Source organism: Vulpes lagopus, chromosome 21 (genome assembly GCF_018345385.1).
Source record: "Vulpes lagopus strain Blue_001 chromosome 21, ASM1834538v1, whole genome shotgun sequence".
Classification (NCBI taxonomy): Eukaryota; Metazoa; Chordata; class Mammalia; order Carnivora; family Canidae; genus Vulpes; species Vulpes lagopus.
Window position 1 is genome coordinate 24,809,472 of NC_054844.1, and position 23,425 is coordinate 24,832,896.

The 23,425-nt window shown below is 37.2% G+C and overlaps 1 protein-coding gene across 5 annotated transcripts in view; it reads right to left on the reverse strand.

Annotated features, from left to right (window-relative positions):
• ITPR2 (inositol 1,4,5-trisphosphate receptor type 2) overlaps positions 1-23,425 on the reverse strand; it is a 471,510-nt gene that overhangs the window by 404,401 nt on the left and 43,684 nt on the right. Inside the window, exon 3 of one of the 5 annotated variants that reach the window (XM_041735323.1) lies at positions 22,731-22,792. The exons of the other annotated variants lie outside the window; for them this stretch is intronic. Coding sequence (XP_041591257.1) covers positions 22,731-22,792 — 62 coding nt within the window. The remainder of the gene's footprint in view (positions 1-22,730; positions 22,793-23,425) is intronic. 5 annotated transcript variants of the gene reach the window in all.

The following is a 23,425-nucleotide window of genomic DNA, read 5'->3' on the forward strand; positions in this document are numbered from 1 at the left end:
CAAATTCCCTATTAAGTTTTTATGGGCCATTATACCTACTCTTCAGTTTAAAGATAGGAAGATAGAGGAAGAAACTAAACTCATGATGAGTTGACATTGACTTATGAATGTCCAGGTCAGAGAATTAAAAATGGACTGTGATCCAAAGCAGCAATCATTCAGATATAGTACTCATGAAATATTCTGAAAGAAAAGTCACTGCTTATTCCATAAAGTAAAGTGTCAGGTATTAGTGGAAACATCTGAATTGCAGCCATATTTTAGTCAGCTGATTTTCTAAGTGGAGTAATCATAGAGTTTCAATTACTATTTTCTTTTCTCCTGGGGAAACAACGAAATACTGATTACATTCCACCACATTTACTACCTGCTCTTGATTCTGTGGAAGGAAATAAAGACCCTTGTTTTCTAGTATTGTGCCAAGATTGTAAAGCTTCTCAAAATCACAACCAAATATTATGTTCATTTTAGGAAACCAAGCCTACAGATCTCAGGGAATGCAAAAATTAATTTGTCCATCAGTTTCTTATGTTATCAGTTCCCATAAATGTCATCAAAGTAGGACTAAACACCAAAAAAATTTGATTTTCTTTATTATGACATACGTCTTCTATCAATGACTTCCTAAATAACTAATATTTTAAATATTATGCCTCAGGAACACAGTTATAGGAATCACTTGAAACTGAAGATGTACGTAATTTATTAATCACATATTCCACCCAACCCCACCCCCCAACACTGTTAGAATAACCTTCACAATTGCAAATTAATATTTGCTGAATGTCCAACAGGGGCATAAAACATGAAGCCAGACAAGGAACAATAGAATAGAACATGAACCACTAGAAAATAAGAAACTGTCCAGCTCCTTCCAGACAGCCTGGTGAAGAATAGGATGATCTATTTCTAACTCTTATAAACTTTAGTATGACCTTATGTAACAGTTGCACATTTCATTCCAAGCCAAAAGAACTTTTTCTCAGTTTGGAAAATATTCACCATAATGTTGAGCTTCAGGTTACAGGGTCTAGATTTCCAAGTTCAATACCCAATAAATCCTTGATTTTCATTTTGCAATCTGGGGAGACAGTTGTCAAGGCTATAGACTCCAACTGCCCTGCCCTCCCATAAAGTAACATATCATTCTGTGTATTTTATAGTTACCTCTTACACTAGACATCTCTCTGAAGTGTGCCATACTCACCACTCCGCTTGTCATCTTATAGATAGTTGATTATGGACCCTTCTCTTTGGGTAACAACTAGGGTAAACTAGAGTTTCACACCTCATCTGAAGAGAGCCATCTTGAGGCTCTACAGTACCAAAGAGGTGGCCTTCGTTGAAGAGAGGTCCACTATGCTCGATGGCATCTGAGTAATAAGGTGACCATGTGCTTTATCTTTATTTCCAAAGAAACCTTTAAAAGAACCCCTGTAATTACACTGGGACAGTAGGTAAAAACCATGATTGTCTCAGAAAAATAGGATATGTGGTTACAACCAGTTAGCCCAAAGAGATCCTCTCTGCATAAATGAGAGAAGAAAGCCAGCAAAAACACACAAAGTGAAAGCAGTAAGCAAAAATCCTGAGGCAGAAAAAAAGAAGTAGGTAATTGTAAATGAACAGATGAGACGAGATAAACAGAAATGGAGAAAAACTTGTCAATGACATCAGGAAAAGTACTGAATATCTCAGACACTAAACTAACAACTTTAGATATCTCATTGCACTTAACCTCCAAAGCAATTCTATAAGATAGCTTAGATTATTCTCCATTTTACAAGTAAGTTTAGCGAAGATATCTGCTTAAGATAATGCTGCTACTTAATATCACCCAGGCAACAAAAACACCTGAGTCATCATAATAACAAAATACCAGGGCAAAATGTTTTGTTTTGTTTTGTTTTTTTAGGGCAAAATGTTCTAAAAATGCTATGCACATTCCAGAGGAGAGCTCAAATAGAGTAGTAGAGTGTGGAAGAAAATGCTAGAAATTAAATTTACATTCTTTTATCTACCATTTAAAAATTTATGTTTGTGTATGTTTAATAATATATACAACTCAGTACTATAGCAACAAACATATATAATTTGTAAGTCAACTTATATCTATTACACTCACTCTCTTTCTGATGGGGCACACAATCAAAATGTTGAAAGACCACTGCCCTAGAGTTCAGAGCAATGGTTGCCAACTTCTGAGGCAACAGTTCCCACAGTCACTGTGGCATCAACAGGACTAATTTCAAACTACTAGAGCCAGGGGTACAGCCATGAGGACCAGGTGATGGTGATTCCGACTGATTTGTGTTCTCCTCCCCTTCTCTATTAGATGCTCTAACAATAAACTCCCATCAACTCAATAAACTGAGCTTGAAATGTCAAAAGCATCATCTTATACTAGAAGTTTTAAAGGTCCTAAACCAACACTTCAAATAATATGCTTTTAAACCCAGACATGAAATTATTTTTACCGCATGTACAATCCCACAGAATTATAAAGCTATGTGTCTATAGTCTTGTTAAAGTATTTCAACAGGGTGGCCATGACACTGAGCAGGCTCCATTGGCTTGGTAGCCCACATAAGTAAACCACAACCAAAGCCAGGGTCAATGCCTTAGAATCCAAGAAAATGAAACCAATCACAAACAGCCAACAACTAGGTTTTCCCAAATTGCATAATACTGTACCTATAAACAATCAAATAACTGCTTTGCTTTTGCACCTTCTCTATAACAATCTCACCCCTAGCTCCTGTCATTGGAACACTCCTAACCACTTCTGCTATACTACTGCCCAATTCCAATTGATGTTTGTCCAAATAAACTTCAAAAAAAACCACAAAAAAACAAAAAACTTAATGTGCCTCATTTTACCTTTTAACAGTCCAGAGGCTCAAATGCATAAGCAGGATTTTAACTATCACGGATGAACAATCTCCTTTAAAAAAAAAATTAAAAGATTTCATTTTAGACACCTAAAAACTCATCTTAATTTCAACAGCCTTTTATTTTTTTAAGATTTTATTTATTTATTTATTTATTTATTTATTTATTTGAGAGAGAGAGAGAGCACTACCAGACAGACAGAGGGAGAGGGAGAAGCTGACTCCCCACTGAGCAGGGAGCCCAAAGTGGGGCTCAATTTCAGGACCATAACCTCAATCTCAGATCATAACCTGAGCCAAAGGCAGACTTAACTGAGCACCCAAGTGCCCTCAACAGCTCTCTTTTAGTAATAAAAGGCCTCTCTCCTATGCTAAGATCCTCTGAATGGCTAAGCTAGTTTCTCCTATTGCATCGTCAGTTGAGATTATGGCTAGTTTTCATACATACATAATAACTTTTTGAATACATGAAAATGTTTCTTTAACTCAACTGTTCTTCTTTCTCTATTTGATCCAAATTCATCTCCAACTATATGTGACTCTTAGGAATTACTCTGTGTTGTGATAATGCTTTAGGCAGAGTACTTAAAAAATACCTCTTTGGAATATGCAAGGGAAAATGAGGGTAGGAAGCAGCTGCTGTGACTCTCCTACTTAAGAATTTGTAGAAATTCAAAGACAGTTCTAGAAGTGTCGAGAATCCTTATGTATTAATTAGAATCCAAAGGACAAGAGTAATTGCTAAAATTTGATTCTGAAGAAAAATGCCCAAATTAAGAGTCCAGCTGAGAACCTCTCCTCCTGCCTGCTTTCCCTTCCACGTGGCTCTCTCTTCCATCTCTTTCCTTAGGTCATGGAGAGCCAATATCTTTCTCATCCTCTCTCTTCCTTTCTCATTCTCCATCTCCCCACTTCTAATCTTCTTTCTTCATTAACTAAACACAGTATATAAATCTGGTTTCTTATAAATCTGTATTTTAAATATCCATTTAATATACATTGATGTCTTCTTTTCTCAATTTAAAAATATAAACTTACAAAAACTTAGAAATAACTAAATACTACCTAGTACATAATAGATGATTATTAGCATTAATCCACATTAACTAGCCCCCTTTGTTGTTTTTGTCTTGCAACTAGCCCTTACTTGACTACTTTGTCAAGATCAATTGCCCTAAATGAAGAAGACAGGATTCCCCACCTTAACACTAGCCTTTCCCCCACCATCCTTCTAGCCATAATAGCTCTTTAAAAATCCACAGACCAGACTGTGAAGGAGAAGCTTCAGGTGGAACAGGACATCTGATCCAGTAGTTGGACTATCTTATTGAGTTTCAAGCTCCCCTACGGTTGTTTTTCCTGCTACAACTTACATACCCATCTTTTGAACTGAACACAGGGATGGGAAGAAGGATTTTCTATATTCTCCTTAGCACAAAAGAAATCAGCCAGCATTCTTTTTAATGCTTTTATTAAATGCCAAGGGAAATATCAAAGAAAATATTTACAATCCTTTTTTTTTTTTTTTTTTAAGATTTTATTGGAACGCCTGGGTGGCTCAGCGGTTTAGCACCTGCCTTCAGCCCAGGGCGTGATCCTGGAGACCCAGGGTCAAGTCCCACATCGGGCTCCCTGCATGGAGCCTGCTTCTCCCTCTGCCTCTCTCTCTGTGTGTCTCTCATGAATAAATAAAATCTTTTTTAAAAAATAAAGATTTTATTTATTTATTGAGACAGAGAGAGAGAGAGAGAGAGGCGCAGAGACACATGCAGAGGGAGAAGCAGGCTCCATGCAGGGAACCTAACATGGGACTCGATCCCGGATCTCCAGGATCACACCCCAGGCTGCAGGCGGCGCTAAACCGCTGCGCTACCAGGGCTGCCCAACCTATGGTTTTTCAAGCAACAGGTTATTGATATTCTGTGGGCCACATCCAACCATGCACATAGTCTTCCCTGTGATCAAGGTCAGGAAGCCAACCTTAAACTCCAGACATCACAGGCCATTTGCACCATGAGGGCAGAAACAGTATCTGTATTATTATACAATAAGATCTCCAGTGCCTATCAAATACCTAACACTTAAAGAACTGTTCAGTAAATACTTAATAAATCAATGAATGATGCAGACATATAAATTCTTACCTTTCGAAAGAAACACCCCTCCCAAGAAGTAGGTAATAGCCATGTGCATTACAGGAACTAGCTGAAAGAATTTCCTTCTCTTAGTAACAAGACAGATATTCTTTCAAAACTCCCTCACAGAAATCTAGCTTGTATTACATTTGAAAACAAATTCAAATGAGGAGGGTTTTTTCCCTTCATCCATGTAAATCAAACCACAGTAGCAAACCCAGGTATGTTTTAAAATACATTATTCATTTCATCACAGCATAACTCTTTTTCAAGAGGACAGAAGGAGTAGTTTGTAACTGTCTGCCATCCCTTAACAGCTGCTATTTAAATTGCAAGGTGTCATTCTGTTGTAAATTATATCTTACCTACGGAAATTACACTAGCTTTGCAAACACCAAGCAAATCTAGACAAATTAAGTACAAAATTACTAACACTATGCGCTGGCACACACAAGCTACCTCATGAAAGGTGAAAAACAATGCCTTCAAAGACTAGTATATAATCACAGGTGGTGAAATAAAGACACTGGAATAGTAGCTTTCGTCAAGCCCAGAAACAAAGTCTGTGACTTGCACACCATCTTTTCTAGAGCTACCAGTGGTAACTGTTAACTCTTCCACTAAGCCCACACAAGGTCCAAACTAAAGAAACTCACAGCAAGACGGAGGTCACCAGAATCACATATGATTACCTTGAAATAATCAATATGAAATTAAAAACAATTTTAGCAGAGAACCTGGGTGGCTCAGTGGTTGAGCGCCTGCCTTTGGCTCAGGTCATGATCCCGGGGTTCTGGAATCAAGTCCCACATCAGGCTACTTGCAGGGAGCCTGCTTCTCCCTCTACCTATCTCTCTCTGTGTCTCTCATGAATAAATAAATAAAATCTTAAAAAAAGAAAAACTTAAGCATTTCAAGTAAGAAAGGAAGAAAAGAAGGAAATTTTCACTGTATTTTAACATCTCTATCTCTGATTCCTTATAAATTGGGGTTAGGGAAAAAACATCCCTCATTAATCCTTTGCTAGTTACTTTACACAAATTATTTAATTTTATTTTCAAACACGCCTGAATGGCTATATTACCATCGTCTCACAGTATGCATACTGAGATGGTGTGGGATTAAATAACCCCTCAAAGCCACATTCCTCATGAGTGGCAGAGCCACGGTCTAACCCTCATTTAGTCTGACTCTATTACAACAATACAGGAAAAAGAAGATCCCTGCCAAAAACTGAATGCCAAAACCATGGTTCCAGGAGAGAAGTAAGCCCTAATACCTTAAGGAACTCATCATCACATATAATGAATTAACCCCTCCTCTGCATCTGGAATGGACTGATTATGACCATCCTTCAGAGTCCTGAGAAAACTGACACTTATATTATCTGTGTTCTGTGACAGATGAGGAATCCTGGTGAGAAAGGAGAGAATGGAGTGTCTGCCAGTTTCCTAGTAAATGTGCAAAAACATGTTTTCCGAGATCCAGTAGTGCTGCTCCTAGGGAACTACCCTAGCAAAAACATGCCATGGGCCTTTCGTAATCCAGTAAAGCCCTTTTCTCACGATAATATTTTATTACCTACATCCATAATTAAAGGCAATAAACTAGCAAAAATAATGAAACTCATGGGGAAAAAAAGGCTAGTGGAAATAAAGATGGAATTTTTTTTCTGTCCACGTTCATGGACCCAGACAACAAAGAGACATGCACGTGTAATTTAGGAATGAATACACGCATATGTTATGAATACTAAAACCAAAGAAAAGGAATGGTTAACACAAAAGTCAGGATAGCAGTTATCTGTGTGGGAGAAGAAAGGGGACAGACACAATAAAGTCAGGGGCACAAAAAGGGCTTCGGAGGTCCTAGTAGGTTCTAGTTCTTAGCTGGTTGACAGGCAGTCACATTGCTATTTTTCTAATAGTACCACTAGTGGAGACTTTCTTCCCCACTTGCATTGCTTCTTTCTGGTGGCAGGAAGTCAAACAGTGAAACTGTGGCATCTTTCCACCTTTTTATTTACAAGTGCCTGCAGTAGTGAAGAGGCTTCCTGATTACCTGAATGCAGCCTACAACCAGCAGAGAGGTCTGCTTGATTCTAAATTCAGAATTAGCATACCCACTGGGCCAAAATACTTAAAGCCAAATTTTCAAACTAAGCCTCTATTATATAAAAGCTGAAATTTTGGTCTCCATCTCCCAGCCCTCAGCTCAATTTGTTGTAGTGAGAAAAGAAAAGGGCTATCCAACTTTCAAGCCTTATTATAAAGCTACAGTAATTGAGATAATATGATATTTGTGAAAAATAGATTAATGGGACAAAACAGCACAGAGAAATAGACCCACATGATTATAGTCAACTATATCTTTGACAAAGGAGCAAAGGTGATACATGGAGAACAAAATTGTCTTTTCAACAAATGGTGCTGGAAACACACAAGAAAAAAAAGTCTAGACACAGACCTTACACCCTTCACAAAAATTAACTCAACCTAAATATGAAATGCAAAACTATAAAACTCTAGGAAGATAACAAAGGAGAAAATCTAGGTGACCTTGGATATAGTGATAACTTTTTAGACACAATACCATAGGCACGATCCATGAAAGAAAGACTTGATAAGTGGAACATCATGAAAAGTAACAATTTCTGCTCTGCTAAAGACACTGTCAGGAGAATGGACAACAAGCTACAGGCTGAGAGAAAATATTTACTCCCAAAAGCACCATATTTGATAACAGACTATTATCCAAAATATACAAAGGACTCATAAAATTCAACAATGGGAAAGCAAATAGCAAAATTAAAAACTGGACAAAAGACCTAAACAGACACTTCACCAAAAAAGATTCACAGGTGGTATTATAACCACATGAAAGGATGCTCACATCATAGGAAATATGCAAATTAAAATAACAATGAGATATAACTACATTCCTTTTTTTTCTTTTTTTAATAATAAATTTATTTTTTATTTTTTATTTATAACTACATTCCTAATGAGAATGTTTCAAATCCAAAACACTAACACCATCAAATGCTAGCGAATGCCAATATCTCTATGTCTCTCATGAATAAATAAATAAAATCTTTTTTAAAAAGACTATTTGGTAGTTTCTTTTTTTAAATATTTTTTTTAAGATTTTATTTATTCATTCATGACAGACACAGAGAGAGAGAGAGAGAGGCAGAGACACAGGCAGAGGGAGAAGCAGGCTCCATGCAGGGAGCCCGATGTGGGACTCGATCCCGGGTCTCCCGGATCACACCCCGGGATGAAGGTGGCGCTAAACCGCTGGGCCACCGGGGCTGCCCCTATTTGGTAGTTTCTTACGAAACTAAACATACCCTTGACATCTGACCCATAAATTATGCTCTTTGGTACTTATCCAAATGAGCTAAAAACCTAGGTCCACACAAAATCTGCACACATATGTCTATGGCAGTTCTATTTATAACTGCAAATTTTAGAAGCAATCCATATGTCCTTCAGTGGATGAATGGATAAAGAAACTGTGGTACATCCAGACAATGGACTATTACACAGCACTAAAAAGAAATGAGCTCTCAAGCCTTGAAAAGACATGGAGGACTCTTAAACGCATATACTAAGTAAAAGATGTCAGTCTGAAAAGGCTATATATTGTACGACTTCAATAACATGGCATTCTGGAAAAAAGCAAAACTGTAGAAAAAGTAAAGGATAAGAAGCTAGAATGGGAGAAAATATTTGCAAATTATGTATCTGACAAAAGTAATAACCAAAAAATATAAGGAACTCACAGAACTCAATAACAAAAAAAGAAAAGAAAAAAATCTGATTTTAAAATGATCAGAGAATCTGAATAGACATTTTCCCAAAGAAGACACAAAAATAGCCAACAGGCACAGGAAAAGGTACTCCACATCACTAGTCATCAGGGAAATACAAATCAAAACCACAATGAAGTATCACCTCACACCCGTTAGAATGGCTATCAAAAACACAAGTGATATAAAGTGTTGATGAGGATGTGGAGAAAAGGGAACCACTGTGCACCATTGGTGAGAATGTAAATTGGTGCAGCCACTATGTAAAACAGTTTGTAGGTGCCTCAAAAAAATTAAAAAATAGAACTACCAGGGCACCTGGTGACTCAGTTGGTTAAGAGTCTGACTCTTGGTTCAGATCATCATCTCAGGGTCATAGGATCGAGCCCTGCCACCAGTATGCACTCAGCAGGGCATCTGCCTGAGATTCTCTGTCTCCTTCTCCTCTGTCCCTCCCCCACTCCTTGCACACTCTCACTCTCTCTATATAAAATAGTAAATACATTTTTAAAAAATAAGAACTATGATATGTGATTCAGCAACCTTACTTCTGGATATATGTCTGTAAGAAATGAAATCACTCTTTAAGAGATCTCTGTACTCCCATTCACTGCATTGTTTATAATATCCAAGAAATGAAAACAACCTAAGTGTCCAATAATGAATGGATTTTTAAAATATGGTATATATCACATACAATGGAATATTATTGAAATGGAGTACTAATGGAATATAGATGATAGAGTATTATTCAGCCATTAAAAAGGAAGGAAATCTTACCATTTGCAATAATGAGAATGGACCTTGAGGACGTTATGCTAAATGAAATAGGTCAGAGAAAAACAAATATTCTATTATCTCACATACATGTGGAATCAAACAAAACTGAATCCATGGAAATAGAAAGATTAGTGGTGGCTGTGGTAGGAGGGAGATAGGGAAAGTACATGAAGTCAGTCAAAAGATACAAACTTCCAGTTATAAGATAAGTAAGTTCTGTAAATATAAAATACAGCATGGTGACTATAGTTAACAATATTGTATTGTGTACTTGAATGTTGCTAAGAAAGTAAATCTTAAAAGTTCTCATCATACGAGCGTAATCTGGCTGGCTTAGTTGGTGGAGCATGCAACTCTTGATCTTAGAGTTTTAGGTTTAAGCCCCACTCAAAATAAAATCTTGGGGCACTTGGCTGGCTCAGTCGGTCTTGGTTTCAGCTCAGGTTATAATCTCAGAGTCATGGGATCGAGCCCCACATTGAGCTTCATGCTCAGAATAAAGCCTGCTTGAGATTCTCTCTGTCCCTATCCATCTGTCCCTCCCCACACTCGCACTCACTCTCTGTCTCTGTCTCTCTCTCTCTCTCAATCTCTCTCTCAAATAAATAAAATCTCTTTTAAAAATCTTTATAAAAAGTTCTCATCACAAGAAAAAAATTATACCTATGCAAGGTAATGAATGTTAAGCAAACTTTGTGTGGTAATCATTTTGCAAAAATTATACCTATGCAAGGTAATGAATGTTAAGCAAACTTTGTGTGGTAATCATTTTGCAATAGACAGATAGATAGATAATATATATATAAAATGATAATATATATAAAATATATATATAATCATGTGGTACACCTTAAACTAATACAATGATGTATGTCAATTACAGGAAAAAGGATCAGGGTTGATGGGGTTAGAATGGAGGGAAGGATGAATAGGTGGAGCATGGAAGATTTCTAGGGCACTGAAACTACAATGTGTGATAGTAAAATGATAGATACACATTATTATACATTTGTCAAACCCCACAGAACATTCACCAGCAAGAGTGAACCTTGGTGTAAAGTGTGGACTTTGGGTGATAACGATGTGTCAATAGAGATTCATGCATAGTAACAAATGTACCACTCTTGGTAGGGATGTTGACGGTGGGGGACGCTATGCATACCTTGGCACAAGGGGTATATGGGACTTCTCTGTACTTTACATTCAATTTTCCTGTGAACCTAAAACTGCTCTAAAAATGGTGTCTATTTTTAAAAAGAAGCAGGGCTACTTCTGGGCTCTAAGCAATTAGTTTTATTACTATATCTATATAATTTATGTCCAGGGATCCCTGGGTGGCACAGCGGTTTGGCGCCTGCCTTTGGCCCGGGGCGCGATCCTGGAGACCCGGGATCGAATCCCATGTCGGGCTCCCGGTGCATGGAGGCTGCTTCTCCCTCTGCCTGTGTCTCTGCCTCTCTCTCTCTGTGTGTGTGTGACTATCATAAATAAATAAAAATTTTAAAAAAAAATTTATGTCCAGATATTGGTACACACATACCTATACACACACACACACACACACACACACAGGTGTATACATTACATCTTTGAACGTGTGTTTTACTTCACAATAGAAGTTTTTTTAAAAGCAATACATCGTGACTTCAAAGATAAATGACAATTACAATGAATTTGTAGCAATATGAGAAAGTACTTATAAAATTAAATTAAACAAGCAGAATATAAATCTGTCCAGCCTTAAGAAGAATGGAATTAGCCTTGGAAAAAGTCCCCAAGGGCTGAAGTGAGCCCTCTGTAGTTGGCAGAACCCAAAATGTGGCAAGAACAACTGCAGGTAGGAGACAAACACGAGGAAGCTGATGCTGGTCTAATATTGGCAACTCTTGTCTTTCCCCTTCCCTTTCTACTCCTCCAACAAGTGATAATTATCCAGCAAGAGGAGCAGTTGCCTTTGCTCTCTTGCTTTCTCACTCCTTGGGCTTTCTGCTTCAACTGTAAAATGACCCTACGGGGCACCTAGATGGCTCAGTTCAGTGTCCCACTCTTGATTTCAGCTTAGGTAATGATCTCAGATCTCAGGATAGTGAGATCAGGCTCCAAGCTGGCTGTGGAGTCTGCTTAAGATTCTCTTTCTCCCTCTTTCTATACCCCTCCCAAACTTCTCTTTAGAAGAAAGAAGAAAAGAAAGAAAAGAAAGAGAAAGAAAAGAAAGAAAAGTAAAGAAAAGAAAAGAAAGAAGAAAGAAAGAAAGAAGAGAAAAAAGAAAAGAAAAGAAAAGAAAAAAAGAAAAGAAAAGAAAAGAAAAGAAAAAGAAAAGAAAAGAAAAAAAAGAAAGAAAAGAAAAGAAAAGAAAAGAAAAGAAAAGAAAAGAAAAGAAAAGAAAGAATAAGATCCTAACACCCTAAATCTGCCCCTCTCCCAGAAAGCAGAAAGACTGACCAATGGGCCCTGGATTATGGATTGTGGATTGGGACACTGATTAAGCAACTACAATCTGCACCAAATAGTAGCTCCTAATATTGTAGGATTACAAAAAGTATGTGCTGCTCTTCTTATTTTCATGTACTAATAATTCTGCTTTTTGGGATCCCTGGGTGGCGCAGCGGTTTGGCGCCTGCCTTTGGCCCAGGGCGCGATCCTGGAGACCCGGGATCGAATCCCACGTCGGGCTCCCAGTGCATGGAGCCTGCTTCTCCCTCTGCCTATGTCTCTGCCTGTGTGTGTGTGTGTGTGTGTGTGTGTGTGACTATCATAAATAAATAAAATTTTTAAAAAATGTTCTGGGGACACCTGGGTGGCTCAGCAATTGAGTGTCTGCCTTTGGCTCAGGGCATGATCCTGGTCCAGTGGTAGAGTCCCACAGCAGGCTCCCTGCAAGGAGCCTGCTTCTCTCTCTATGTCTCTGCATCTCTCTCTCTATGTCTCTCATGAATAAATAAAATAAAAATCTTAAAAAAAAAGAATTAGTGGGACAATTTTTTTAATGTTATATAGTGACAATAAAGATAGGTACATTGTTAGGTTTGGTTTTTTTTTAATTTTTAATGATTAATATTTCAAGTATATAGAAAAACTGTTAACAAAAAATAAACTACTCCAGACTTATTTAGTAGTCAGTTGCTGAGTTCCTAGTATGTGCCAAACACTGAGATATTTGCTGGGGAGGAAAAATGAACAAGATGGTTATATTTTCTCCCTCTGTAAAGCTTTTCCTTTAGTGGGGGAAATGTATACCCATGAATGTGTATAGAAAAGTTTCTTTTTAATGGCATTGACACTTCATGGTTTATACCCCATTCTTAACTTGTTGAACATTTTTATTGTTTTCCCTTTTTAGCTATTATGAGGAACACAGCTTTAAAATTTTTTTCTGCAAATTCTTTGGCCACTTCTGGACTACTCTAAAACCCAACTGGAACAGAGGTTTTGACTAAGATTGTCAGGCCTTTCCATCTAGATCTGTTGTCAGATTGGACCGTAAGGAAACTCCGACTGAACTAGCCTAGAACACTTCTTTGTGTAAGCGGAACTTGAGCAATACCAAAGAATTTTGTGTGAAAACCCAACAAAATAGCCAGTCTTTTCTATGGGACACACATCAAAATTGTCTTCAAATTTCCCATTCTGTACTGACTCAACAAATTATGTTAATTATACATTTTATGAGTTAGTAATACATTTTATGAGCTAGTTCATCATTGAACTTGTACTCATGAGCAGGTAGAGATGGAACTTTATTTTTTAAAATTTAAAATCCGAATTCTTTGCTTGATGGTTATATTTTCCTCCTCTTGCCAAAGCCTTAAAAAGTATGTCGGGTTCATCTAACAGCTTTCCAGAAAGTCTGTGCCAAATTACAGATTCTCCTTCAATGTGAGAATGCCTAGTTCCACAAAGCCTCTCTCTCTCTCTCTCTCTCTCTCTCTCTCTGTACATAACCCTTCTTAAAGTTTTTAATTTTTACATATTTTGGCTGACTGGATAGACATAATGGTACACCAAGTTGTCTCAACTTGGTAATTATTTGTGAGTTTTAACATTTTATCACATGTTGGCTCCCTATCTTTAGCTTTTATAACAGGTTATTAAAATATAAATTATACACCATTAAATTTCATTCTTTTAAATTCAATGGTTTTGGTGTATTCATAGAGTTGTGCTAACATCCCCATAAACTAAGAACATTTTCATCATCTCAAAAAGAAATCTAGTACTCAACACCATCAATCTCATATTCTCTTCCTCTATCCGCAGGCAATCGTGGATTTACATTCTGTCCCTACATATTTGCCTATTCTAGACATTTCATTTAAGTGGAATCCTACAATATGTGGTATTTTGTGACTGGTCTGTTTCATTTAGCATACTGTTTTCAAAATTCATCCATATTATAGCATGCATAGGTATTTCATTAGTTTTTATTAATAAATAAATGACTTTTTATGGCTAAAATGTTCCACTGAAGGGATATATCATGTTCTGTTTATCCATTCATCAATTGATAGGCACTTGGGTTGTTTCCACTTGGGGTTATTATAAATAATGCTGCTAGGAACATTTGTGTCCAAGTTTTCAGGTGGAAATGTTGTCATCTCTCTTGGGTATATACCTAAGGATGGATTCGCTAGGTCACACAGCAACTCTATTTCAGCTTGCTGAGGGACTTCTGAAAAAGCCCAAAGTCAAGCATCATTTTACATTTCCACCAGCAGTGTATAAGGGTTCCAATATCTTCACATCCTCACCAAGACATGTTATCTGCTTTTTTTATTATAGCCATCCTTGCAAGTGTGAACTGATATTTGTTGTGGCTTTTATTTGCATTTTCCTGATGGACTAATGACATTTAGCATCATTTCACATGCTTACTGACCATTTTTATATCTTATTTTGAAGATATATCTACTCAGAGTCTTCGCCCGTTTTTCAATTGGGTTATTTATCTTTTTATTATTGAGTTGTAGAGGTTTTTATATATTCTAGAGAAAGTCCCTCATCAGATACATGATGTGCACGTATTTTCTCCCAGACCATGAGTTGTCTTTTCATTTCTTTAATGCTGTCCTTTGAAACAAAAAGTTATTAATTTGATGAAGTTTATCTATTTTTCGTTGCTGTTATGGCTTGTGCTTTTGGTGTCATAGCTAAGAAATCATTAAGTAACCCAAAGTCAGGAAGATTTACTCCTATTTGCCTCTAACAGATTAATAATTTTAACTCTCATATTTAACTCTATGATGTTCTTTGAGTTAGTTTTTGTATATAGCCTTTCACCTTTTTTATCATTTTTTCTTTTGTCTTCCTTTTTTTAAGGTTTTATTTATTTATTCATGAGAGACACAGAGAGAGAGAGAGGCAGAGACACAGGCAGAGGGAGAAACAGGCTCCATGCAGGGAGCCTGACGTGGGACTTGATCCTGAGTCTCCAGGATCACGCCCTAGGCTGAAGGTGGCGCTAAACTGCTGAGCCACCCAGGTTGCCCAGTTATTTTCTTTTTTTCATCATAAGTGTATTCTTTAATTCCTATCCCCTATTTCCTCCAGCCCTCCACCCACTTGCCCTCTGATAACCATCAGTTTGTTCTCTATAGTTAAGAGTCAGATTCTGGGTTTGTCTCTCTCTTCTCTCTTTCGCTCTGTCATTCTCCTTTGCGTCTCTGTTTTTTCTTAAATTCCATAGATAAGTGAAATCATATGGCATTTGTCTTTTTCTGATTGCCTTATTTCCTTATTTCCCTTAGCATTTATACTTGACTCTATCCATGTTGTGGTAAATGGCAAAATTTCGTTCTTTTTTAATGGCTGAATCACATTCCATTTTAGGTATATATACCATATCTTCTTTATCCATTCATCTATCAATGGACACATGGATTGCTTCTCTATCTTGGCTATTATAAATAATACTGCAATAAACATAGGGGTGCCTGTATCCCTCTGAATTAACATTTTTGTATTTTTCGGGTAAATACCCAGTAGTGTGATTCCTGGATCATAGCACAGTTCTATTTTTAATTTTCTGAGTAACTTCCACACTGCTTTCTACAATGGCTGCAGCAATTTGCATTCCCACCATTTCACCAATAGTGATAGAGGGTTCCTTTTTCTCCACATCCAACATTTGTCATTTCTTGTGTTTTTTATTTTAGCCATCCTGACAGGTGTCTTTGACAATATTTGTTCTTCCAATCCATGAGCATCTTTCCATTTGTTTGTGTCATCTTCAGCTTTTCATCAATGTTTTATAGTTTTCAGAGAACAGAAAACTTTTCACCTTTGGTAAATTTACTTCTAGGTGTTTTATTATTTTTGATGCAATTATAAAAGGGATTATTTCCTTACTTTCTTTCTGTTACTTCACTATTAGTGTATAGAAATCCAACAGAATTGATTGCAGAAATGCAATCAATCTGTATATTGATTTTGTATCTTGTGAATTTACTGAATTATCTTACAGTTCTAGTATTTTTTGGTGGAGTCTTCAGAGTCTTCTATATATAGTATCATGTCGTCAGCAAATAGTGAAAGTTTACTTCTTCCTTATCAATTTGGATGCCTTTCCTTTTTCTTGTCTGATTGCTGTAGCTAGACTTCCACTACTATGTTGAATAAAAGTAATGAGAGTGGATATATTTATCTTGTTCCTGATCTTAGGAGGAAAGCTCTAAGTTTTTCCCCATAAAGGATGATATTAGCTGTGGGTTTTTCATATATAGGCTTTATTATGTTGAGGTGTATTCCCTCTAAACCTACTTTTGTCAAGTCTTTTATCACAAATGTATGTTGTACTTCGTCAAATGCTTTTTTATAGCATCTATTGAAATGATCATGATTTTTATCCTTTCTTTTGTTGACGTGATGTATCACATTGATTTGTAAATATTGAACCACCCTTGCATCCTGGGAATAAGTCCCACTTAATCATGAATGATTTTTGTCATATATATTGTTAGATTTGGTTTTAAAGTGACTACTTGAATTCCTACTTTCTCTCTGGTAACAGCAATATTTGGCTTCCAGTGCTCACCCTGTAATTCTCACCTGCCTGTGCTGCCTCCAGACATTCAAGCCAACCTCACATAGGCAGTGAAAAAAAAAAAAAAAAATTCTGAGCCTGAGATAGAAAGCTATCATGACATGCAACAACTCCAGCTTTTTTTTTTTCTAGTGGCCTAAAAACAATGCTTGTATATGTTGGTTGTAAAAAAAAAAAATGAGTTTTTCTGAATATAAAACTGATAAATGACCACTGGAAAAAAAATTAGAAAACCTAAAAAGTAAAAAGAAAAAAGAATCCCACCTCTTTTCATGCCCCAAGGTTAACCATGTTTATCATTTTATTTTTTTTCCATGTTTATCATTTTAGAGTATATCCTTAGAGAGACAAGCAGTCAGACACATTTAACAAAATACACACTTATACGGGCATATCGTATTTTAGGTAACTGGAAATGTATTTATATAAACCGTATATATAAATATATACAGTTCACATTAAGCTTTTTTTACACTTCATATCTTCTCTTTTTTTAAGATTTTATTCATTTATTCATGAGAGGCACACAGAGAGAGGCAGAGACAAAGATAGAGAGAGAAGCAGGTTCCCTGCAAGGAGCTTGATATGGGACTTGATCCCAGGACCCTGGGATCACAACCTGAGTCAAAGGCAGATGCTCAACCACTGAGCCACCCAGGTGCCCCTACACTTCACATCTTCTAATGTCATTAAATATTACCTTGAAAACATTAAATTCCCACTTAGGACACATAATGATGTATATATCTTTTTCCCCCTTTTGGATATTTATTACCTCCATTAAAAGTATTACTGTGATCAACACTGCATATCATATATTTCTCAAATTTTTATTTGGTTCTACAATCTTTATATTTCTAAATTTAATCTTTCACAAACATTCATCACAGGCCTATCCTACTATAGGCAAGGTGCTAAGGATACCAAGCTAAACTCAAAAAGCACACAGAAAATAGATTATTTCTCCTATCCCATTTTGTTCTGCCTCCTTGGTATACCTGCTGGCATCCTGATTTCTAATTACTTTTCCTGACTATAGTTCTTGCCTATTACCTGTCTTTCCACTGCTTTTAACACATGCCTTTTCCCATAGCTCAGTGAAATTTATTCCTAACTCTTGCTACCTGTTCCTTTAGCAAACAGTTCTCAAACTTGTTGGTCTCAAAACCTCTTAACTTTCTTAAAAATTATTGAGAACCCCAAAGAGAAATCCTTTTGTGGGCCATTTCTACCTATATTTACCATATGACAAATTAAACTGAGAAATTCACAACAAAGTAAAACACAAGCACATATTTCATTAGCCAACAGAAAAGTGACACCACCATACTTCAAGTAGCCTCCATAAAACTCCACTATATACTCAAGAAAGAGTGAGAATGAAAAAGGCAAATAATGTCTTAGTCTCATTATGAAAAAAGTTTGATCTTACACACCACCTGAAAGGATCTTGAGGATCCCAAGCTACAGAACCACAAGAAGGCCTATGTCCTTCAATATGTTGTGTTACCTGATTCACACTATGCACTCACCATCTCTATGGCCTGTAGCAAGCACAAGGGGACTATCTTCAGCTAGCCTGGTTGCTATACATCATGATGGCATAGCTTACAGTGTACATGTAGTAAGTGCTCCTAGTTGCCTTTGCTTTCTCTGTAGGAAGCAATCAGTTTCCATGTTCCAAAGGTTTTATTCAACTAAGTCAATGTTTCTAAGCTATTTATAAGTGATGAACCCCTGAATTCCAGGTTATTGAATAAATTTTACTTAAGGGAGCAAGGAAGTGGCAGGCAATATATTCAAAGAAGCCTCTAGAACAGTGGTACCCATCTCTTGTGTTAGGATGAAAGTAGGGAACTATTTTGTTCTCCTAGCTTACATATGCATCAGCCAATTAATGGCAATACTAACCTTTAATTTTACTAGCAATGTTGGTCAAATAAACAGAAAGAAAATAAAGTAAGAAAAAAATAGGATTAAAGGACTTCCATTGTTAATGTCTTAAGTCATAATATTAGTTATCCTCAGTTGGGTGCTTTTTGCTTTGTTTTTACATTTGCCTACTGGGCAGTCACACCATTTTTTTAACATGACATTTCAGGTATTGGATTTTTTTTCTTTTATATGATAACATTACAGAATATAACTCCCAACCTAGCCACACAATTAACTTTGTTTAACTCCATTCCTTCTAATATTTACCAACGTTGAGGTATTTAATTATGCAGATATAATCAGAAGGAAAGTTGCATAACTGTGAAGTTTTCTACAACAATTATAGCTGAACTTGTGCTTCATAAAGTACATCTAAGTAGAATCAGAGGGACAAATGCAACAGCCCTGTTTCTAAACAAGAGCTGAAACTTCTGGCATTTAGAAAATGCAAGTTTAAAAGCCAGTTTCAGCCTACCTATCCCTGTGATTTCAAGATAGGACACTCTTAGATAAGCCTATTATCTTCCAGTTCCACATATCCTTTGAGAACCTCTGGAAATTTGAGTTTAACCACCTCTAACTCCATCCAGTGGAAGATGCACACACACCTGCATACACACGGGCGCACTCACAGCAGCCAGCCATGTAGCAAAGCATTAGAGAAGTACCAAGACTCAGTGAGTTCCTAGGGATCCACCACTTTCATTTTCAGGGCATTTATCCCTCTTTGCAGGGGTCCCCAGTTGAAAAAGGGCCAGCAAGGCTCAAAAAGATCAAGCGTGAATCAGTGGTGCATTGCCAAGTGAGGTTGGATCTCTACTTTTGAGGACTGCTTTCTTAGGATTTTACCTGCTTTATTCTCTAAAAGACAAAAGATTCCAAACTACTTTCAAGCATTTGTAAAATAAACAATGCCACCCGCCAGCACCTGTTTGCTTTATCCTGAAATTACTGTATTTACCTTGAAAACCACAAAATGTAAACAAGGGCACCTGATCAGAGAAGATTTTTAAATGGCTCACTCACTAAATCAACACCTGGGAAGGAAAGGCAGTTTACTTGAACTTGAATACACAACGTACAAATCAAACTTTTATCTTAGTGGTAGCTTAAATAAGTTAATGATTAGTAAGCTTTATGGAGATACACAGAGACTTTCATAAACAAAATATAACTTCTATTAATTTAATACTCATAATAGAGTGAAACAAGTAAGGCCCACCTACCACAAACCATAGAAGTACAATCTTATTAATTCACATATACTTCCACTTAACAAATTTGTATATGACATTCTCCCACATTTTATGCTATAGAACATGAGAAAACTAAAGTGATTTGACTTTTTAACATTTTTTTAATATGTCTACTACACGACAATATAAGAGAGGATAAGAAAAATGGTTTAAAAATCACTATTGGGGCACCTGGATGGTTCAATCAGTTGAGCGGCCAACTCTTGGTTTCTGCTCAGCTCATTATCTCAGGGTCATGAGACGGAGCCCTCATGGGCCCTGTGCTCAGTGGGGAGATCTTCTTCAGATTCTCTCCCTCTGTCTCTCCTCCCACTTTCTCTCTAAAATAAACAGAACCTTTAAAAAAATCACTACTATTTACTTCACTGAAGAATTTTTGAGTGAGCCATAGTTTCAGTTCTACAAACAGTCCATGCTTCTTACTATAATGTGTTCCTAGAAACTACATTATAAAAAGAATGCATTTCCTATAGGAAATTCCACTGGATAAAATAATTGGATTACTTTCCTAATGAATACAAGGTTAATTAAAAAATTATTTTAAAAAAATATTACATAGGTAGAAAACCTCTAACCCTCCATATCATTTAGAAGAGCAAATATCCTATAAAAGTGAGGGCAACCTGGGTGGCTCAATGGTTGAGCACTGCCTTCAGCCCAGGGCCTGATCGTAGGGACCTGGGATCGAGTTCCACATCGGGCTCTCTGCATGGAGCCTGCTTCTCCCTCTGCCTGTGTCTCTGCCTCCCTCTCTCCCTCTCTCCCTCTCTCTCTCTTTCTCTCTCTCTCTCTCTCTCTCTGTCTCTCATGAATGAATAAATAAAATCTTTTTTTTTAAGTGATTAAAATAGTTACCATAAGGATCATTCTTGTCCCCAAAATTAATACTGTATCATGTAAATATCTGAAGATCTCACCAAAAACAGGCAAAGAGTCCTTAATGAACAAGGTCTTTCTCCATCTTCCCACACAGACAGCCTTAGAGGCAAAAAAAAAAAAAAGTGGAGTGGGGGGATCACACAAGTCTAGAGTGGGGAGAATTAATTTTTTTCCAGTGAAGTCAAGAGAGTATTTCTGGGTCAACAGAACTATTAACCATCTCAAGGCTCCTCTATCTTGAGTTGGCCAAAGTCATCCCTCCTGCCTCAGCCTTCTCCAGAACAGTATATTAACTTCTTTCACTTAGATAACACTTTCGAGATTCATTTGTATTGTTAGGCATATCAGACCTCCGTTCCTTGTTACTATTGAGTAATGTTCCATTATATGAATATACCATTGCCTGTATTGGTTATCCATTGACCAACTGAGATTGCTTCCAGTTTTTGCTACAAACATTCATGTACAAATCTTTGTGTGAACTTAATTTTTCATACTTTTAGCTAATACTCAAGTGAAATTTGGGGGTCATATAGTATGTCTACCTTTAACTTTTGAAGAAACTGCCAAACTCTTTTCCAAAATGGCTGTAGCATCTTGTATACCACCAGCAATGCATGAGCATCCTAATTGATCTGCATCCTTGTCAACACCTGGCATTTCAGATATATTTTTTTTAATTTTAGCCATTTTTATAGTGGTATTTCATGGTGGCTCTTCATACTGTTATGTTTTCTTCTGACACCTTAAATGTTGATATTCTCAGAGGAATACTAGGGTACTCTTTCTTCTCAGTCTCACAGCTTTAAATTTAATCCATATTTAAATTCAATCCAAATTTTAATAAATTTCAATCTCTGTTTTTCCATCTAGTATCTCTCCTGAACCTCAATATACTCAGCAATCTTCTAAATCTACCTCTCTGGCAGAAGGGATGCCAGTACCAAGTTCATTACTATGGTAAACTAGAAAAAGGCCATAAATTCTTTCCATCCCTGTATGCACATCCTGTTGCTGGTGACTTTGCAGCTCTGCCTATCAAAAGGTGCAGCCAATGTCTCCATTCTTTGCACCTGAATATTTGCTAATGTGACACAAGCAGAGTTTTGTACAGTGATGAGCACTGGTGTTTGCCCTTTCTCACTGTTGTCAGACTATCCTTATGTGAAGAATCTGAGCTAGCCTGACAAACAATAAGAGACACATGGCTCAGGCACCCTCACCATAATCTATCCACTGGCAGATACGTGAGCAAAGCCATCCTAAATCATCCAGCTGACAAATACACACAGATACATGTGCAAGTTTGGCAGAAATCAGCCAGGAGAGCTCAGAATAAGATCATCAGCCAATGAACCCACAGATTAATGAATTAAACAAACAGACACTAAGTGGGCCACTGAGTTTGGGGGTATTTTGACAGACAGTAAGAAAGAAGGAACTGATACAATTACCTTCCCCAATCAAGTAGTTTCCTTTGTATTCCATATCTCAATACATGCTACTAATATCTACTACATTGCCCAAATCTGAAACATGGGAGAATTCTGGGACACACATTCTCCCTCACCTCCACCAGCCACTCCACCATCCATAGCTACTAGCTTAGTCCATTGTCAAATTTTCTGGACTATTTTAAGAGTCTTCCAGTTGATATCCCATCCCATATTTCCAATATCTCCATGTAAGAGAACAGTCTTTCAAAATTTCAATTCTGATCATGTTTCAGACCATCTTAAAATTCTTTAATAGTCCTCCACTGTATTAACATAAATATCAAATGCCTCAGTGCAGCATACAAGGCCATGAGGCATCTGACCTCCTCCAAGCTCATCTCTGCCACTCTTCCATAAGAGCTTTAAACATTCTTAAAACCCACAAACACAAAATGGGTCATGCCACTGCACTCCTCTGCATCTCAGCCAGAAATGCCTCTTTCTCCTCAACCCTTTCCTTTCCATCTGGTTAATAACTGCCCATTCTTTCACAGCTCCAGCTCACCTCCAGTCTTCCTCTGAATTCCAAAATCAATTGCAATTCTCTTCTCTCTGCTTCCAAAGTCCCTTGAGCTTCAAAGCAATATAGTTAATGGTTAAGGGTCTGGATTTCAATTAAAGCTTTGCTTCCTTTTCTTTGTAGAACCTTGAGCAAGCTACTTAACTTCTCTATACCTCAATTACCTCAGCTATAAAATGGGATGCGCCAGAGAATGTTACCTCTCACCCCAAATATCCATTCTCCTCTTCCTTTCAGTAACAAAACTCCTGAACTTAGTAGACATGTGGCCAGCCCACTAATCACCACATTCCTCAGCCATCTTGCAGCATGTTATAGCTATATGTGTTTCCTGTAGCTACCAAAACAAATGGCTACAAACTTGGCGGCTAAAAACAAAACAAAACAAACAAAAAACAGAAATGTATTCCCTTGGAGTTCTGAACTCTGTAAGTCCAAAGTAAGGTGTCAACAAAGCCATGTTCCCTCTGAGGGATCCAGGAAACAATCCTCTCTTGTCTCTTTCAGCTTCTGATGGCCCCAAGTATTCCTTGGCTTGTGGCAACATAACTGCATGCTCTGTGTCTGTCTTCACATGGCCTTCTCCTCTATGTGTGTGCCTTCCCCTCTTTTTTCTCTTATATGGGCACTTGTCATTGGATATGGAGCCCACCTGGGTAATCCAAGATGATCTCATCTCA